The 16,914-nt window shown below is 59.2% G+C and overlaps 1 protein-coding gene across 2 annotated transcripts; it reads right to left on the reverse strand.

Moving 5' to 3' along the window:
• Nucleotides 1-1,177: 1,177 nt before the first annotated feature.
• LOC111141402 (lipin 3) lies at nt 1,178-15,304 on the reverse strand. Of its 2 annotated transcripts, none has more exons than XM_022493923.1 (19): nt 12,858-15,304; nt 11,604-11,699; nt 10,357-10,622; nt 10,082-10,165; nt 9,607-9,727; nt 9,095-9,437; nt 8,197-8,296; nt 7,897-8,057; nt 7,379-7,472; nt 7,211-7,280; nt 5,586-5,678; nt 5,466-5,509; nt 4,628-4,766; nt 3,511-3,659; nt 3,281-3,367; nt 2,671-2,823; nt 2,377-2,491; nt 2,196-2,299; nt 1,178-1,996 (listed from the first exon to the last, which is right to left on the reverse strand). In XM_022493923.1, the coding sequence occupies exons 1-19, from the start codon at nt 13,047-13,049 to the stop codon at nt 1,852-1,854; spliced, it is 2,556 nt and encodes an 851-aa protein (XP_022349631.1). In that variant the 5' UTR covers nt 13,050-15,304; the 3' UTR covers nt 1,178-1,851. The 2 variants fall into 2 exon arrangements, with proteins under 2 accessions (XP_022349631.1, XP_022349630.1); XM_022493922.1 differs by having other exon boundaries at nt 10,082-10,174.
• Between the last annotated feature and the right edge of the window lie 1,610 nt (nt 15,305-16,914).

Consider the following 16,914-nt stretch of genomic DNA (forward strand, 5'->3'; position numbering starts at 1 on the left):
AATCAGGATCGTGGTCAAGGCAAAGACGTCACGCCTGAAGGCCAGGGCGGACCTGAGTGACCTCACAATCCAATGTGCACATTGCTCTTCTGCAAAAACACCAGGGGAAGCACCTGGACAAATACCCACAGGCCCAGCCACCTGTCCACATCTCCCCTGGTCCTGGCAACAGCCCCCACCCTGTGGAGGCTTCTGGTTCTCTTGCCTCCTTAACTTCTCTCCCTAGCCGTCTGGGCTCAGTTTCTGCAGCAAGGTGGCACCCACTGGCACTGTCCTCATACCTGGCAGCTTTGTGGATACAGTTTCTGAACCAAGGACCAGAGGTTTCCAGCTCTCCCCGTCCTCTGGTCCTTCTGGACAGAGCAGAAACACAAAGACTCAGCTGAGAGTTCTTGTTATTCCTTTTGACCCTCCTCTCAGGTGAGGGCTTTCTTAGGCAGCTGTACATTCCCTGAGAAAAGGACCGGCCCCAGACCATCTGTTTCGAGACCCACATCAATTTATCCTTTTCCTTCTCTTTCCCAGAGATGCTTCAGGGCCTCTGGTCCCCATAGCCTCCTCTCCTTTCCATTTGGGGGGGTGGGAATCCTGCCCACCCTCCCCCCCAGGTTAGGGCCTTTCTCCAGAGAGTAGATGTCATGGTCTAAAACGAGGCCAGACTCTGAACAGAAAGCCAGGGGAGGAAAAGGGCTCCAGGCCTCAGTTTGCAGCATCTGAGCAGAACCCCAGTCCCACCTGGGTGTTCACTAAGTGGTGAAAAACTCAGGTCCGACACCGTCAAGAGACAACCTGAAAACAGTGTTCATGTGGCCTGCAGAGCTCCCAGAGACCCTGATGCCCATCTCTGCTGAGGCTCCTGGCCTCAGTTTCCCCACAGCCACACAGGCCTTCCTGTGCTATGTTCCAGGTCTCTATACCCCTGCCTTCTGGTTTCTTCCCTCCACTGTGGTGCTGTTGGGGGAGGGCAGGCCTGGATTAAAGCTTTTAGCCCGTCTAAAGGTATTTTCTTCCCCAAGGACACTAGGCTGGAAGGCTGCAGTGGGCTGCCAGCCCGGCTTTCTACAGCCCTTCAGGCAGGAGCTCGCTCAGCAGCTGTGTGGGCGCTGGATGGACTGGCTAAGTCTAGGGCGGGAGGGCAGGTCACCGCCCCCCCCCCCCCCGCCCTGGCAGGGTTTGGGGCCATGTCCTCGGGGAGGTGCTCAGAGGAGCGGGAATAGCAGCTGGGTATGGGCGAGGCCTGTGGGGAGCCACACACCTTCAGCCCTCCCACTGCTCTGGAATCCCCGTTCCTTGATGTCTGAGCTCCCAGGGTTGGGGTGTGCTGAGATCCTGGAGGACAAGGGAGAGCAGTGAGGTCCAGCTCAAGAGCTGTGGGAAGGGCCCGGGGTTGTGCAAGGGTCTGGCTTCAGAGGGTATGGTCCATGCCGTCCAGACGCTGCTTGGCCATGCCCCACCACTGCCGCCAGCCCCTTCCTGTGCAGATGGGTCTTGAGCCTCACAGGCCTTTGTCTTCTCCCTGTCCTATCAGGGGTCAAGGCAGTGTGCTGGAGTGACAGGGACAGGGATGTCAAGGGCATGGAGAATCCCGCAAGGGCCCAGGTCACCATCATTTAATTGCCACAGGGCAGTTAAGAGCCTGGAGCAGCCAGCCCGCCTCCCACAGATCAGCTGGGGAAGGCAGGAGATAGGACAGTGAGGAGAGAGGGCCTCTGTGTCTGCCAACAAGCCCTCAGCCCCTCCCCCGCCCTTCAGTGGACGGGCCCTGTGGCAGCCAGCTTCCAACCTCCCACTCCCCGGGACTCCCAGTCAGTTCTGGGTCTGGCCAGGGAGGAGGGGGCAGCGGGGGCCGGTTCAGGGCAGGGCATCGAGGTCCACAGTCATCAGGGGCTCCCGCCAGTAGCAGAAGCTGCTGTATTCAGGATGGGCCAGGTCTGTGCTGGGGCCACGGGCCACAGGTGGGAAGAGGAGCTCAACCACCTCGCCCAGCCGCTCATACCTGTGGGCAGAACAGGGTCAGCACCAAGAACCTGAGCAGCCGCCGGGCCCCCGCCCCTATCACAGAAGGCAGAGATTGTGTGTCCCCCACCCCCAGCCCCCAGCACCAGGAGCCCTGGATGGAACTGAGACCCAAGGAGAGGCTGGGGCATGGGGATGTGGGAGGGCGTTGGGGGACCCATGATAGGGTTAGGCCTCACGTGGATTTGTGGTTCTTCATGAGCTCCTGGATGAGCTCTCCCCGGGGGTTGACTGTGAAGATGCGAGATTCAGGGAGTCCCACCTGCCGGTAGGCAGTGACATCCTGTGGGGGACACGAAGGGGCTGGTGGGCTGGGGGACAGGAAGGCGGCTTAGCCCGGGGGGGAGGGGACACACTCACGTTGGGCCTGTTCCCAAAGGCAGCATAGAAGGGCTGCTCGTTGGGCAGGAACAGCTTCCGGATGTCACTCAGGCAGGCAATTTTGAACACCTCTGGTTTCTTCTCAATCACCTCCCTAGGGCAGCCGGGGCCATGGGCAGGAACAGAAACCAAGGAGGGGCAGCCATCAGAGGAAGGCAGGGTCAGGTGACATGGGGTTGGACTTAACTGACACCCAAGCAAGGCCTGATGCCGGCCTGGCCTGAACAGACAACGAACCTGTCACTCCCCCTGCAAGGGCCCCTGGGCTTGTACCTGTGCAGGGCGGAGAAGAGGCTGCTGGGAGACAGCAGGATGGGGCCCTTGGGGAGGCCGCAGCCCCGCTCGCTCACCCACTGCAGGTAGGCCTTGGTGAGGTCAGCCATGCCAATGGCCCGTGCCGAGCAGTACAGGAACTTGTACCCGTTTCTGGAGACGGGGGGTGGGAGTGGCGAGAGCTGTCAGAGACCAGCCGTTCCCCATCCCCCCCATCCCCCTTGGCTTCGGCCAGCTCGGCCCAACCCCAAGGCTCTGGCCTTCAAACCCAGAGGCCTTTGCAGGGAGGGGACTTAGGGGAAACATTAAGGAGAGGTGGCCACAGTCCCAGGGAGGAGTATGGACAGCATCCCAAGGCCCAGGTGGACCAGCACGGACAAAGGTTTGAGCAGGTCTGTAGGCCTCCCCTCCACCATGAAGACCAGCAGTTGACTCAGAGACCAGACAACAGGAGACAAGTGTTTCACAGGAGAACGGAAGGCCATCCAGGGACATGCCCAGGGTTTCTTCCCTGTGGGTCCCCAAGCCTGGCTTCCAGGGCAAGGGCCGTGGTGGCCTCAGACATCCTGTCATTCCCTCCCTGGGGCTCTGCCCCAGCCCAGGCACTCACAGGTGGATTTTGTGGTAGAGACTGGTGATGCCCTGGTGTGTCCAGTCTTTCCCCAGCTGGGGCAGAATGTGGCCCAGAGCATCCGACCTAGAGCCACAGAAGAGGGGTCACTCAGAGGCAGCCCCACGTAGCCCTCGTGGAGGAGGGACTTTCTTGACGTCCCCCTTCCCCCAGCATAGAGGAGGCCAGTCCCAGGCCCTCCCTCTCTCCCCTGGCCAACCAGGCCTCACTTGGTAATGGTCCCGTCGATGTCCGAGATGACCACCTTGTCGTCCCACTTCCACAGATAGATGGTGGCCCTGCACCGGCAGGTGCCCTGGTACTGGGTGGTCACACTGAAGACCACGTCATTGGCACCTTCTTGCAAGTTCAGGCGCCGCTGGGTGCGGGCAAAGAGTTGGGGGGAAGCTGTGATCTGCCACAGCCTGGCATGTCCACCCCCCACCCCCATAAACCGTGGTCTCTGATCCCCACAGGCTTCTCGTTGCCCTCTTCCTCCCAACTCAGAGAACCTGCCTGAATTCACCAGAGACAGCTACACGCCGACACATCTGGACGAGTAGAGGGCGGCCTCGGGGAGTGAGGGGATGTGGCATGCCGGTCATGGCCTGCTCAGGCCTAGACACAAGAGTGTCACCTCCCTTCCTGCCCTGTTGGGATGAAACTCACAGGCCATGACTCCCGCCCAGGCTGCTCAGGTCAGCCCTATGTCTGGCACTGCTCCTGGCACGGAGACACCCCACTCCACAGAAGGGACCTTCTGGAGATCCTCACAGGAAACCTCCTGCCTGAGGCTAGGGCACTTGTGACATCCCTCCAAAGGGACACCTAGCCCTGTCCTTGGTCCTTAGAGAAGAATCAGGGCAGCTCTCAGCCCAGCTGCTGACCAAGGCTACTGGGCCCTGGCTGGCCCCAAGGTGGGTGTCACACCGGGGTACCAAGGAGACACTGGCTGCTCTGTACCAGGCTGTACCTCCCTGATGGAGCCCCACTTGGGATCCAGGGACTAAGCTCAAGGACAGGACTTGGGGGTAGGGATGGCCTAAATCCGAGGGGCTGCATCAGCCTTTGATTCCTTCAGAGTGGCCTCCAAGAGCCGACCCAGAGCTGGCAACCCACCGCAGGTAGATCCTTTAAGACGGCATAGAGAAGACCTTCCCCATAAGACATCCAGCAAAGAAATGGACTCGTGCGTAAAGCGAGACCTTGGCCCAAGGCTTTGAAGCGGAAGCTGCCAGGGAGACTGCCAAGGGGACAGATTCTGGGCTTTGGGAAACTCAAGTCCCTCGGAGCTGAGTAATTTCAGCCCCGGGCCCCCGCCCGGAACACAGCCTCGCACACACTCACGATCTGATTGGAGGAGAGCCGGAGGGACTTCTTGTAGGTGGGAGTGTAGGCGGGAAGCGAGGGAGGCAGAGAGGGGGCCTCCAGGATCACAGGGCTCTCCGGGGCTTCATCCTCACTACTCAGGACATCAGTCTTCTCCCTGCGGGCAGCCCGGCTCTCAGGCCACTCTCCCCAGCCAAGGCCCTACACACCCGGTAGACCGTCACCCCTCAGCCCAGGCCACAAGGAACCTGGTGCCGGTCTCTGCCCCTCCAGAGGATCAGAAAACCCCCAAGGTGCCTCCGCATTCAGAGAGGGGGGACGGGGGGCCTGCAGTATGCACCCAGAAAGGGCCACAGAGCTGGAGCAGGGAGACCCAGGGCTCCCGGCCCTCAGCACACAGCCAGGATAGCCTCGGAGATGTTTTTCTGTAAAACCTTAGGGTGCGTCTTAGGGTTTATTACCCATCCCACCTGCTTTGGCTTCAGCTGACCTGCCCTTGGTCATCCCCCACCCAAGCCTGGGTGTTCTGGTCACTTGAGAGGTGAAGAAGGCACGGTCAGCCTGCCCCTGGCAAAGAGGGGAGGCCCCGCCCCTCCGTAAGGCAGTAGGCCCTTGTCTGGGCCAGGAGTCTGGGTACCCGGTTCCCAGCTCTGGGACTTGTAGTGTAGCTCTAGGTCTCAGTTTTCCCATCTGTTAAACGGGGACATTCCTCAAGACAAAGAAAGGGTGTAGAAGTGATTGGGGAGTGACAAGGAACCATAGCTGGGGAGAGGTGCCGTCGCCGCCCCTGCCCCCACGGGCATCTCCCCGAGGCCCGGCTCCAGCCGCAGGGCTCCGGGCAAGAGATCCAGCTCACCCCTGCTGCTCCCTGGCCGTGGTTTTCTCCGTCTGGGCACCACGCTGTGGGAGGACCAGACATCCAGTGAGCCCCGCCTCCTGCCCATGCTGCCCACACCCTTTGACCACGGCCACTCACCTCCTCGGCTGGGAAGTCCCGGCGTCGCCAGGAAAACCACCACCGCCCACCCTTCCGGGGCATCTTCTCCTTCTCCAGTTTGTCCACGGTGCTCTATGGGCAGATAAAGGCCATGGCATTTTCCCCTGCACCACAAAAACCTACCTTCCGTTGCCCCCACAAACCCAGAGTCTGGGGCTGACCCTAGAGCGAGGCACTGTCTGACGTCTGGAAGCTGAGGAAGCACACCAGCTCCATCCTGGGGCTCCAAGCAGCGACTCATGGAGCTAAGCACAGGAGACCAAGGGCCATTCCCGCCAATCTCCTCTCTACCCCAGCCTGACCCCCAGCTCCAGCCCAGCCTTGGCCTGGCCTCCAGATCCTTGGGCCGGTCATGGCTCCTAGAGTAGCTGAAGGCCATGCTTTGGGAGCTTCTCAGAATCTAGTTACTGTGTGATGCCACCAAGTGACAACAGGAAGAATGGTCTATCGCCAGCGCTCTCTTCAACCCCCAAGGTCAGTGACTCTATCCCAGGCTCAGCCTCCCTCTCTCCGAGTTACCACTGCTATCTGGTGGGGCCAACGTGACCTGGGGAAGATGCTGACTAGATTCAGGCTAGGTAGCCCCAGGGGGAGTCCCGGAGAGCCCAGGCCTGGGCCCACCCAGGAGATATATCAGCATCCTACAGACGGAAAGGTGAACCCAAGTTAGGAGGACATGACCTGGAGATGGGTCAGCCACAGTACCCCCTTGAGCTGGAAACAGCCTGGGGGAGTCTCCCAGGGGCCTCAGGGGTTGGATCTGTCTGGGGGAGGCGAGGAGAGCCAAGCAGGAGAGTAACCGTCCTCCCTCCCCCAGGCTCTGGTCCTAGCTGGGACCTATAGCCAGCTAGAGGACAGAGCTGGGTGTCACCCGAGGGGGATGCCAGCTGTCAAAATCTGGTTGGTGATGTTCTTGGGCAAGTCTAACTAACTGAAGAACAATGGACCAGATTGGGATTGGGGGGCACAGATCAGGGTAGGGGGGACAGATGCAGGTCCGTGAAGGTAGAAGTTCTGGGAAGGACTGAAAAGACTAGGTTCCTTCCCACCTCTGAGGATCAGCACATGCTGTTCCCTGCCCCTCATCTGCTTACAGATTACTCATCCTCCAGCTCTCTGCAGGGGCCATGTACTCAGAAAACCCCCATGTAGCCTCTCGAAGCAACCCAGCCCCTCCTGCCAGATACTCATGGTTGAATTTCATATTCATCTGGCTGAGTCTTACGATTAACCGTCTTTCTAGGAGGACGTGATTGTGCCCAGCCTGGGCCTGGCACACAGAAGGTACTCAACGAATGCAGGCCAATCAAGCAAGCAGTGCCCTCTGTCTTCCAGGCCTCATCTCTCAGATCTAAAAGCCTCCTGTGGAAGGTTATCATCCTCCCCCGGTGTGCCCTGAGCTCCTTCGAAGTCAACGCCAACCCTGATAGGATTCAGCCAGGCCAGGATGGGGCTTTGTCCACACGGCATGGGGTGAGGCTCCAGAGGCCCCCGGTTGCCCTCTCAGCCCCAGGCCCATCTCTGCCCACTCTCCACTTTTTGGCCAGGGACCCCGTGGCTGGGTCTGCTTTTCTCAGCAGGCCTGGTGGTGCCGTAACCATTACCTTGGGCAGGTTCCTCTGGAAGGCTTGCAGGGAAAGGATCATGGGGGCAGCCACAGCCCAGTTATAATGCCTGCAGAGAAAGAACAGAGAGTCGGAGCTGCAGCAGCCATGGGGCAGTGGAGGGCAGGGCGACCCTGGGGCCACCAGGGGCCCAGGCTTGGTACTCACTTCTCATTGATTTTCACCACCAGGTTTGGGTGCTCAAGGAGGCCAGGGTTTTGGACGAGGTCCTGGTAGGAGACGATGTGCTGGTTGAACTTCTCTGGGCACAGAGGCAGAGAGTAAGGCGTGAGGCCGACATATCCGACGGGACCCGCTTCCCCAGCCCCTCCTGGCTCCCCCACACTCCAGCACTCAGGCCTCCTGCAGGCTGGGTCTGGGACCCAGCAGGCCTCCTCCCTTCCTGCGGTGTTTGCACCTGCTGTGTCCACTCCAGGTACTCACAGTCCAGCATTCACAGGCTAAATCACAGCTTAGCATTAAGTGTCTGCTTGGCGGGGGCCTCGGGAATGCCCTGCCCTCGCTGGCTCCACGGGGCTCCACGGGCAGAGAAGAGCAAGCCCGTGGAGCCCCAGCCTAGCCTCACACCTCAGCTGTCCCCGCCACTCTGGGGGCCTCCCCGCCCTCCCCCAGTCCCTGGGCTCAGTGCAAATCCTTGGAAGGGCTCAGGCCTCGGTCGGACATACCCAGGGAGATGTCCCGGCCGTCAGCCAGCCCGCCACAGAGGGAGACCGCGATCATAGCCACCACGTCCGGAGTGGGTTCTGGCTCCCGTTCGGGGCTGGGGTCGCCCAAGGGCTTCTGGCTGTTGGGTTCACTCCACCTCCTGGGCCCCAGTCCACAGTCACTGGGGGCAGAGGGGCCAACAGTGATGTGACTACTGGGAGTCTGAGAGGAGGGGCCCACCGCTCTCAGCCCTGTGGTAGATAAACCCTGGCCCCACGGACCCCCACCCCAAGACACCCAGGCACCCAGCACCCAGACACCTGCGGGGGAAGTAAAGGGCTGCATTCTCAGAATCCAGAGAGGGCAAGTCATCCAGATAGATGTCACTGGGGCCCAGGTGCTGGCTTCTCTTCAGGGGGCCTGAGGGCAGAGGGGACACCTCTAGTCCCATCACGCGCTCTGTAGCATGAGCCCGAGGTGTCCCCTTGTTTTTCAACACCCTAAAGCAGCACGGTCTGGTAGAACTTTGGGGGATGGTAGAAATGTCCCCGTCTGCCTGCCCAGTACCGCTAGCCACGCACCACTATGAGCACACTGGAAATGCAGCGTGACAGAGACACGGAATGGTATATGTTATTTAATTTCCATTAATTTTAACTACACTTTACATGACCATATATAGCCAGCAGCTACTGATTTCAGTCCTAGAGCCTTCCCACACTCCTCAGATAAACCCCAGCTCCTGCGCCAGGAATGGTCTAGCATCTGCTCATCTCGTCGGCTTCCTCCCCCAACCCTGCCTCGCTCAAGACACACCAGCTGCCTCCCTTCCTAGACAAGCAACCTCACTCTCACTTCAGGGCCTTGGCACGTGCTCTTCCCTCGGCCCCAAATTCTCTCCCCTTGATCCTCACTTGGCTGGGTCTTTAATGTTCGCGTCTCAGCTCATGCCTCCCCCACTCGGAGAGGCCTTCCTCGGCTGCGTGACTTAAATAGCCTCTGTGCCCACCGACTCTGTCCTGTGTCACCCATGACATGCTCTTCCCCGCTCACGCATGCTTCATCTAGCTCCCTCACCGTGAGCCTGTGAGGGCTGGTGCCAAGCATAGTGCCAAGCACACAGTAGGTGCTCAAAATGTGCTTGAAGTACCAGAGTCCAGCCAGGGGGTGATGCGAGGCCAGGGAAAAAGCCCTGGGAGAGGGCCAACCATCACTCACCTTTGCCCCCGGAGCCCCCCTCTGGCTGCCTGGCGGCAACGGGGCCCTCCAGGGTGGCCCAGCTCCGGGATTTCAAGGGAGGGGGCAGGCTTGCCTCCCTGCGGCTCTGAGGCTTGGTCTGCTTTCTCTTGGGAGTAGGGAGAGGGGAGCCCACCAGAGCAGGAGGGTCCATGTCTGTAGGAGGAAGGTCGGCACCAGCCCCTACTTGCAGGATCAGGGTTCCCGAAGGGTCCGCACCAGCCACAGACGTGGTGGGAGCGCTGGGCTCTCCCTGAAGAGGAGAGGCTGGCCCGGCCCTGCCATCAGCGACCTTCAAGGACTCAGGCCACTCTGCTTTGGCCACCTTCAGTCAAACAAATGGAGGAGGGGAGGGGATGTGAACAGTGCAGAGCCTGCCTTCCGCTCCCCACAAGGCCTTGGGGGTCCAGGTCTCAGTCACTGTACTTCTGACCTGCAGGAGACCCCCGAGCCCCTGAAAGGCAGAGATGGGAGGCTGACGTGGAGACACTCACCTTCGGCAGCCTCCCCCAGGCCCACTGTATGTGGGACTCAGCTCCTGTGGGGCCGGGCTCAGGGGTCCGCAGCTCCAGCTCCGAGTCACTCTTGGGGGACGTGCACCCACCCGGCGGGAGGCTACGAGAAGCAAGAATTTAGAGGCCCTCGAGTCAGCCTGTTGCCCCCGCCCCCCGGTCCCCACCCCAGCCTGGGGGGGGAGAATATATTTGTAACACATATTTATGCTTTTGCTGGATCCAGAATGTATAAATACACGGAAAACTGCTACAAACCAACAATAATGAGACAAGCTAGTAAAAAAAAAAAAAAATGGGCAAAGACTTGAATAAACACTTGGCATAGGAGATGTAGAAATGGCTGGTAAACAAACTAAATGTGTTCTGTGTCATTACTCATCAGGAAAATATAAATGGAAACCACTCTGAGACCTTGGCCTTGGGTCTCTTTCCTGCGGGCCACCTAGACTCTCACCTGGCCTGGGGGCCCCACTCGCCATCAGAGTAGGGGTAGAAGTCTCTGGCTTGCGGTGAGGACTCCCCTTCTGACTGGGTGCTGCTGAGGGGGCTACAGGGAAATCAATGGTCATGTACAGGCCTGGGCACCCCTGGGTGTCAGGGGCTCGGGGAGGTGAAGCCCAGAGAAGACAAGGCCCTTGTCCAGGGTCACAGAGCATCAGCAGAGGAAACAGTGCTCGAATCCTGGGTGGTATTCCCACGCCCTTAGCCCCCCACCTGGTCCGCACACACCCTGAGGGCTCTGGCCTTGGCTTTTCCAGCAGGGACAGCTCACTCTCAGCGCCAGTCTCCAGCTCCTCCGAACTAGAACTGGCTGCGACCGCGTCCTCTTTCCGCCTGGGTTTCCTCCTGCGAAGCCTCTTCTTCCGCCCCGTGGAGGACACCCCCTCAGCGATGGCCTCGGGCTCACTGGCTGTGCTCAGCTGGGAGTCTGAGGGGAACCCGGACAGGTCCCCGCCAGGGATGGGTGATGTGCACAGACAGGGAGGCACGTGTTCCTGCGGGACAGACCAGGGGCTATAGCCTGGGGGGCCACCCTCGCCACCCAATCATTCTGGGCCCTGCCCGAGCCCCAGGGCCCGGGTATGAGCTCATCTGGGGTCAGGAAAACAGGTATGGAGGCTGGCTGGAGGCAGCACCAACGTGGGCTCACAAGGGCCACTGGCGTCCCGGCTCCCTTTCAGAGATGCAGCAGCTGGGTCCTGGGGACAGCACGTACCCCTGGAAGTTCGTGGCAGGCCAGGGTGCCACACAAACCACACTGTCCAGGTAGAACCCTGGACCTTGGCTACTCATTTCTTCTGCCCACACCTACTTTTCTTTTAAGAGTCAGCCAGACATCACCTCCTCCAGGAAGCCTGCTCTGACTAATCCCAGCCCCAGTTCCAGCCCTTCATTGCCATAACCATATAGCTCCATCATCTGTTGTTTATATGTGTGTCTCCCAGGCTGGTCTGCGAGCCTTCTTTGCAGACAGGGGTGACCCCTCATCCGAGTCCACTGCAAGGTGTCGGGAATAGGAATAGGGGCTTCATTAAAGTCTGTGCAGCTCAAACTGTTGAAACAGCTCTGCTGGCTTGTGTTGGGCTCTGCCTCCCTTCTGATACACCTCTCTCCTCATCCCTCATCCTTCCATGTTCTAACTGCACCAAGCCAGCACCAGATCCAGAACAATCCGTCTCATGCTTTCCTGATGCCCCCCTCAATCATGCCGTAGCACTCTCCTCCTTTTCAGGCTGCCCAGGGAAGGTGTCCTTTTCACCCTCTGGGAGCTGGCTCCAGTGCCCTCTTCTGAGAAACCTTCCCCAACTTTCCCTGGGAAGGAAATCCATTCTTGCTGGTCCCCTCCTGATTCTACTCAGGCTTCAAGAGCATGCTGGGAGTGCCAGCCCTAGATGATCCTGGATGCTCCCAGGGGTAGGTCGGTGACAGGCCCCAACATCCCGCCCAGAAGGGGGCTGGTGCCACAAGGCACTTACCTCATCACTCTCCAGCTCCTGAACGAAGAAGGCCTCCCCGCTGTCCCCCAGCTTCATGTGCAAGTCCACAGGCTCCCTGTTGATCTCGATGTCTACCTGTAAAGGGGCATGGTGGTGCACAGTCCCTACCATTGTCCCTCACCCCCACACTCTAGTCTACCAGCCCCCCGCCCCTGTGGAGGACTACGCTTGCTGGAACTCCTGCCCCCCCAGCCGCTGGTGTGCCCGGCTGCCCCCACCCCAAGGGTCTCTGCTCAGGCACCCCTTTGCAGAGAGGCTGGACTGAGTTCTCACCCCCCCCCCCCATTTCCCCATTCTCTGGGCTTTCTGGCATGTCTCAGTATCCTTGTGTCTGCCTTGGTTTCTGTTCTTTCTGCCACACCCCATCAGAACAAGACATGACCCATCTTGTCGCCACTGTGTCCCCAGCCCCCAGAGTCCTTGCTGACTACATGAACAGTGGTCCAAATGGCCATTTTCTGGGCACCGAATGGAGTTTGAGCTGGACTCTCCCCTTTAACCTCCCAGCAACAATGTGTAGTGGTTCCGATCATACCCGCTTTACAGACATGGAAAGAGAGACCCCAGGGGTGTTAAGAAACGTACTGGGAGGTGGCCAAGCGCAGCTGAGAGCCATGAAGTCTGTCCCAGCTCTTCACCACCTAGCTATACGGTCCCCCAGAAGCTGATGCTTTCCTGTTAGGATTCTGGCATGTTTCCAAGAGCCCCAATGTGAAGGGGATCTGGACCCACCAAACCTCTTGTCACACTCCAAACCTCAGTGCTAACAAACAGCTGTCGTGTTTGCCCGAACCCAGAGAAGACAGCGCAGTTTTCCAAAGGGAGGGAAGCTAACCTGTCGGGTGCCTCCCACGTACCTGGCCGTGGGACATTGATATCAGCTCCTACCTCATTCTTCTGCATCTCCCCTCCAGCACCAGGTAGATGAGAGTGTGCGCCCATTTCCCCAGGTGACGAGACTTACCCAGAACACACAGGGGAGGTCTTAGGAAGCTGGAGCCAGGCCAGATGGCCCCGGGACCAGGACTGCCCCACTGTGCTGCCCCCACAGGAAAATGGGAACCCTCCTGGACCCAAACCCCCAAACCAACCCAAAACTGTTGGAGAAAATGCAAAGGAGCAGATGCTTGTCCAGAAAGCAGATCCCTACCTGAGGGAGGTCTAGGTCTCTCCTGGGACTGCCCTGGCTTTCAGAGCCCACCCTGCTGTGGTCCCCGGCTGGCCAGCACTCACCACCTTCTCCCGAGACCGCAGGACGCCCAGCTTGCCAAAGCGCACGTGGAAGGGCGAGCATCGGAAGGAGCCGTCCGCCTGCTCCACCACCAGGATGTCAATGCCACCACTCAGCGTGGCCGGGTTCAGACCTCGGTATATGTCCTTCATCGTCCCCAACACTGTACCTGCCAGCTGCCCCACGTAGTTCATGGCTGGTGCTGGCAAATGGAGGAGGTGCTGGTACCAAGGCCAGGTTCACCTCCCTCAGTGGGGAGGTTCTGCGACCCGATCCCCAGGACCCCAAGCATGGAAGGGGCAGACCAGGAGTGTGAGGCAAAGGTCTCCCCAGGCTTACAGTGTGTTGCCCTCGGAGTGCCTTCACAGACAGGTGGCAGCTGTGCCTGCAGGTGTGGGTTCTAGCCCTGGCTCACCCACTGACCTGTTGTGGGGCCCTTGGGCAGCTGCCTTCCTTCTCCAAGCACCGATCTCCACATCTGTCAAATGAGAGCCCTGGGTAAGGTGATCTGGGGTGCCCTGCGTCTCTAAATGCCATGAGTAATGATAATGACCATGGTTTCAGCGGCAGGGCTCGTTCCATCTTCACAACAAGCTGTGAGGCTGGGCTGGGCGGGTGTCATTATTGCTGTTTACAGACAAGCCAGCGGAGGCTCCGAGCGACTGGCCCAGGACCACAACTAGTAAGGACGGGAGCCAGGACTCAGACCCAGGCCTGTGTGGCTGCAGACCCCTCAGTGTGAACCACTGGGTTGGCCCAACTGCGGGGACAGGGGCAGGCCAGCACCCCTCCCTGATGCGATGGGTGGCAGCCTCATGATCTGTTAGGCCCAGGGCCCCGCTGGGTAATGGGTGACAACCCTAAAGCCGGGTCTCGTCCCAGGAAGTAGGGAGGAGTCTCAGTTCTTCCGGTTGGGAAGTGGGTTCATCTGTCTTGCTGCTTCCTGGTCTTAGGAGTTGGAAGGGGACTTGTTGCGCCATCATGGCTGATTTGGGGAGAACTGGGGGTAGGGTGCCCCAGGTACCTAAGGCTCTGCCCAGCTCTAGTTCTGGGGTCAGATACTTGAGGGAGGGCATCTCCTATGGCTGGGGGTAGAGTGACCTCCCAGTTTACCGCCCCAAATACCAAACTCCTCCCCAGTTTCCCTGGAGCAGGTGGGAATCCTATCCAAGGTCTACAGCCTGACCCCAGTGTCTTTAGGCCACAGATCTCAGGCCTGACCTCCACTTCTGAGACGCTGGCTCAGCTGGCCAGGACCTGAGACCCACATTCAGGCTTTGGGCTGGCCCCTACCGCATTGAAGCTGCCCCTCCTTCCCCCAGTCAGACCGGTCTCTCTAGCTCTCCCACAGCAGGCAGAGCTGGGTAAGCCAGAAGCAGAAGGCCGTGGCACCAGTGGAGAAGAGCCAGGGCCATAATGAGAGCTGCTTCCATGCTGGCACGGTGCCCACACCACAAGCAGCAGCTCATGGTCCCTTCCCTGCCAGCCAGGCCAAAGGCCTTCTGTCCCTCTGGCTGCCGGGATCCAGGCCATTATACCTCCTCATGGCACTCCCACTTTGCAGACCTTGCCTCAGAACCCCTCCAAGACCACTCCCCAAAGAAGTTGAGTGACTTATAAGCCATAGATGGGGAGGGGCGGGGACAGTGATGACTCGGATCCTGGTTTCCTGACCCCATATCATGGTTCCTGCCACCCCACAGTTCCCAAACCACACCACAGTTGTCTACAGGGAGGGCACCGCCCCAGCCCACCTCTGCACAACCCTACAACGCCTTGCCACTCAAGATGTGGGCTGTGGCCCAGCAGCGTCAGCATCACCTGGGAGCTCATTAGAAACCTAGACTTTCGCAAACATAAGGTACAACTAGAATTGCTCAAATGAAAACTTGGGATAAAACGAAGCTTTCTGGACCCTGAAAATGGCATTCAAAGTTAATATATAGTTTATCTGCAAAGCACCTTCTGCATGTTAGGTGAACACTTCCACTTTGGTTCTTTCCTACCACACCAAATTCTGTGAATAAAGGTCTCAGAAGACAGACCAGGCCAGACACGTGATGTGCAGGTCTTTAGATCACTGTACCCAGGAAAAGCAGAGAAGACTCCAGAAGCTTCCAGGAATAGGGGAGCAAGCATGGGAGGGGCAGACCACGAGTGGGGGCAAAGGTCTGCCCAGGTGGAGGCTCAGACGTGAGCTCTCTACCCTTCTGAGGACAAAAGAGCTGGGTTGGGCAGTGACAGGCTCAGCCTGACCTTGTACAGAATTTCTCAACTTCAGAACCGTTGCCATTTGAGGCTGGACAATCCTTTGCTTTGCGGGCACTGTAGGACGCTCAGCAGCATTCCTGGTGTCTACCCACGGATATGACTATTACACCCCTCCCTGCCTTGTGACAACCAAACTGTCTCCAAACATTGTCAGGTGTCCCCCAGGGAATAAAATTGCTCTTGGTAGAGAGCCACTGAGTGGCAGAGATGGCACCGTCTCTGGGGGCACTGGGTCCTACTCTGATCCAGCCATGGGTCAAGTCACATGCTAGCCTCAGTTTCCCCTTTAAGAAACAAGGCCCCAGTTTTTCAAACCCTCCTCAGCCTAGAATTCATTCCTCCCCGTTTCCCCCACACTATGAGTGGATGTCCTCCACACCTGCCTGCTCAGCATTTGGGGGGGATTCCAGCGAGCAAAGCCCTGGGCTCCCCTCTCTATCTGTACCCATCTTTGAAGACATCTGCTCTCCCCCAGGACCCAGCTCTGCCTCCTTGGTCTTCTCCAAAACCTCTGCTTGGCTCCCTCCTATCACCCTTCACCCCAAACTAACATGTCTAAACTCAAACACTTCGTCTCTCTGAGCTTCGATTGAAATGGGGATAGGGCATGTGTGAGTAATTAATGAGATAATTCACGCAGCATTGCACTGCCCCTGCCCACTGTTGAGAGACGTCTTTCCATATCATTCGAGGCTCTCTGCACGATGGTGGCCTGCTGTTTGCAAAGTGAGCAGGCAGACTCCAGGCAGGCCTCACGGGGTGCCCAAGCCTCAGAGCCCACTTTGGGAACACACACGGGCCTCCCAGGACAGCACACAGCTCCACCACAGGGTCTGGGCTCTCAGCCTTTCTGGGTTCCCAGATCTGGGGAAGTGTGAAGGTACAGCGCTTCTCCTAGGATCAGAAGAAGCAGGAGGATAAGCATTCCTATAGCCCTGGAAAGGAGAAAGCGTCATCCCGGGCTCCCCAGCAGCTGCCCCACCTACTGAGACTCACCCCATCTCCGCAGGGTGAGCAAAGGTCAGACCTAGTTTTGCTACACAGGACACGGAGTACCAGAAAGGGTGGGTGACCTCCCAAAGGTCACACAGCCTGGGGTGAAGCTGGGCCAACCTTCCCTGAGAGGTTTTGGCATCTTGTCTCCTGATCCCATATTCTGAACGCCTGGGGTCCCGCAGCGGCTGGGCCAGGGAGGGGGTCGAAGTGAGACGGGCCCCTCTACCCTTGGCTACCTTCTGATGTCTAGAGATGGTCTCAGGCCCGCGGACAGGAAGAAACGTGGGTCATATGGCAAGACAGATGGGCGGGGCGGGGCAGGGCAGGGCTAGGGAAGGGGTACCTCTTCTCAGGCCCGGGTTAGGCCCTACCTGGGGAGCTGCCCACTGGACCTCCGGGATCCGGAGCCGCCGCCCAAGTAGCACGGGGTCAGCAGTAAGTATCGTCCGCCCCGCACTCAGTCGGAGCTTCCGTCTCCTCTAAGACCGGGTGAGATCCCGGCTCCGCCCCTTCCACGAGCCAAGGCGGGTGTCTGCAGGCCCCAATCCGCCCAGGCTCCACCCCTCGAAAAGACCCCGCCTCCGCCCAGGCCTCCGCCCAAGGGCTCCCTTTCGCCTAGAGAGGCTGGGCGGAGCCGGAGTTCAGGCCCCGCCCCGCGCAGGCTGCACCCCGGCCCCGCCCCGCGCCCTAAAGCAGCTAGATGGGATGTCCGGGTGCCCTGCTACATGGATTTTTGAATCGGGCCGATTTAGGCCCTCCTGGCTTTGCTTCCACCTCGCTGTGTGACCTAGG

Source organism: Enhydra lutris, unplaced genomic scaffold (genome assembly GCF_002288905.1).
Source record: "Enhydra lutris kenyoni isolate GAN:26980312 unplaced genomic scaffold, ASM228890v2 scaffoldscaffold6, whole genome shotgun sequence".
In the NCBI taxonomy this organism is placed as follows: Eukaryota; Metazoa; Chordata; class Mammalia; order Carnivora; family Mustelidae; genus Enhydra; species Enhydra lutris.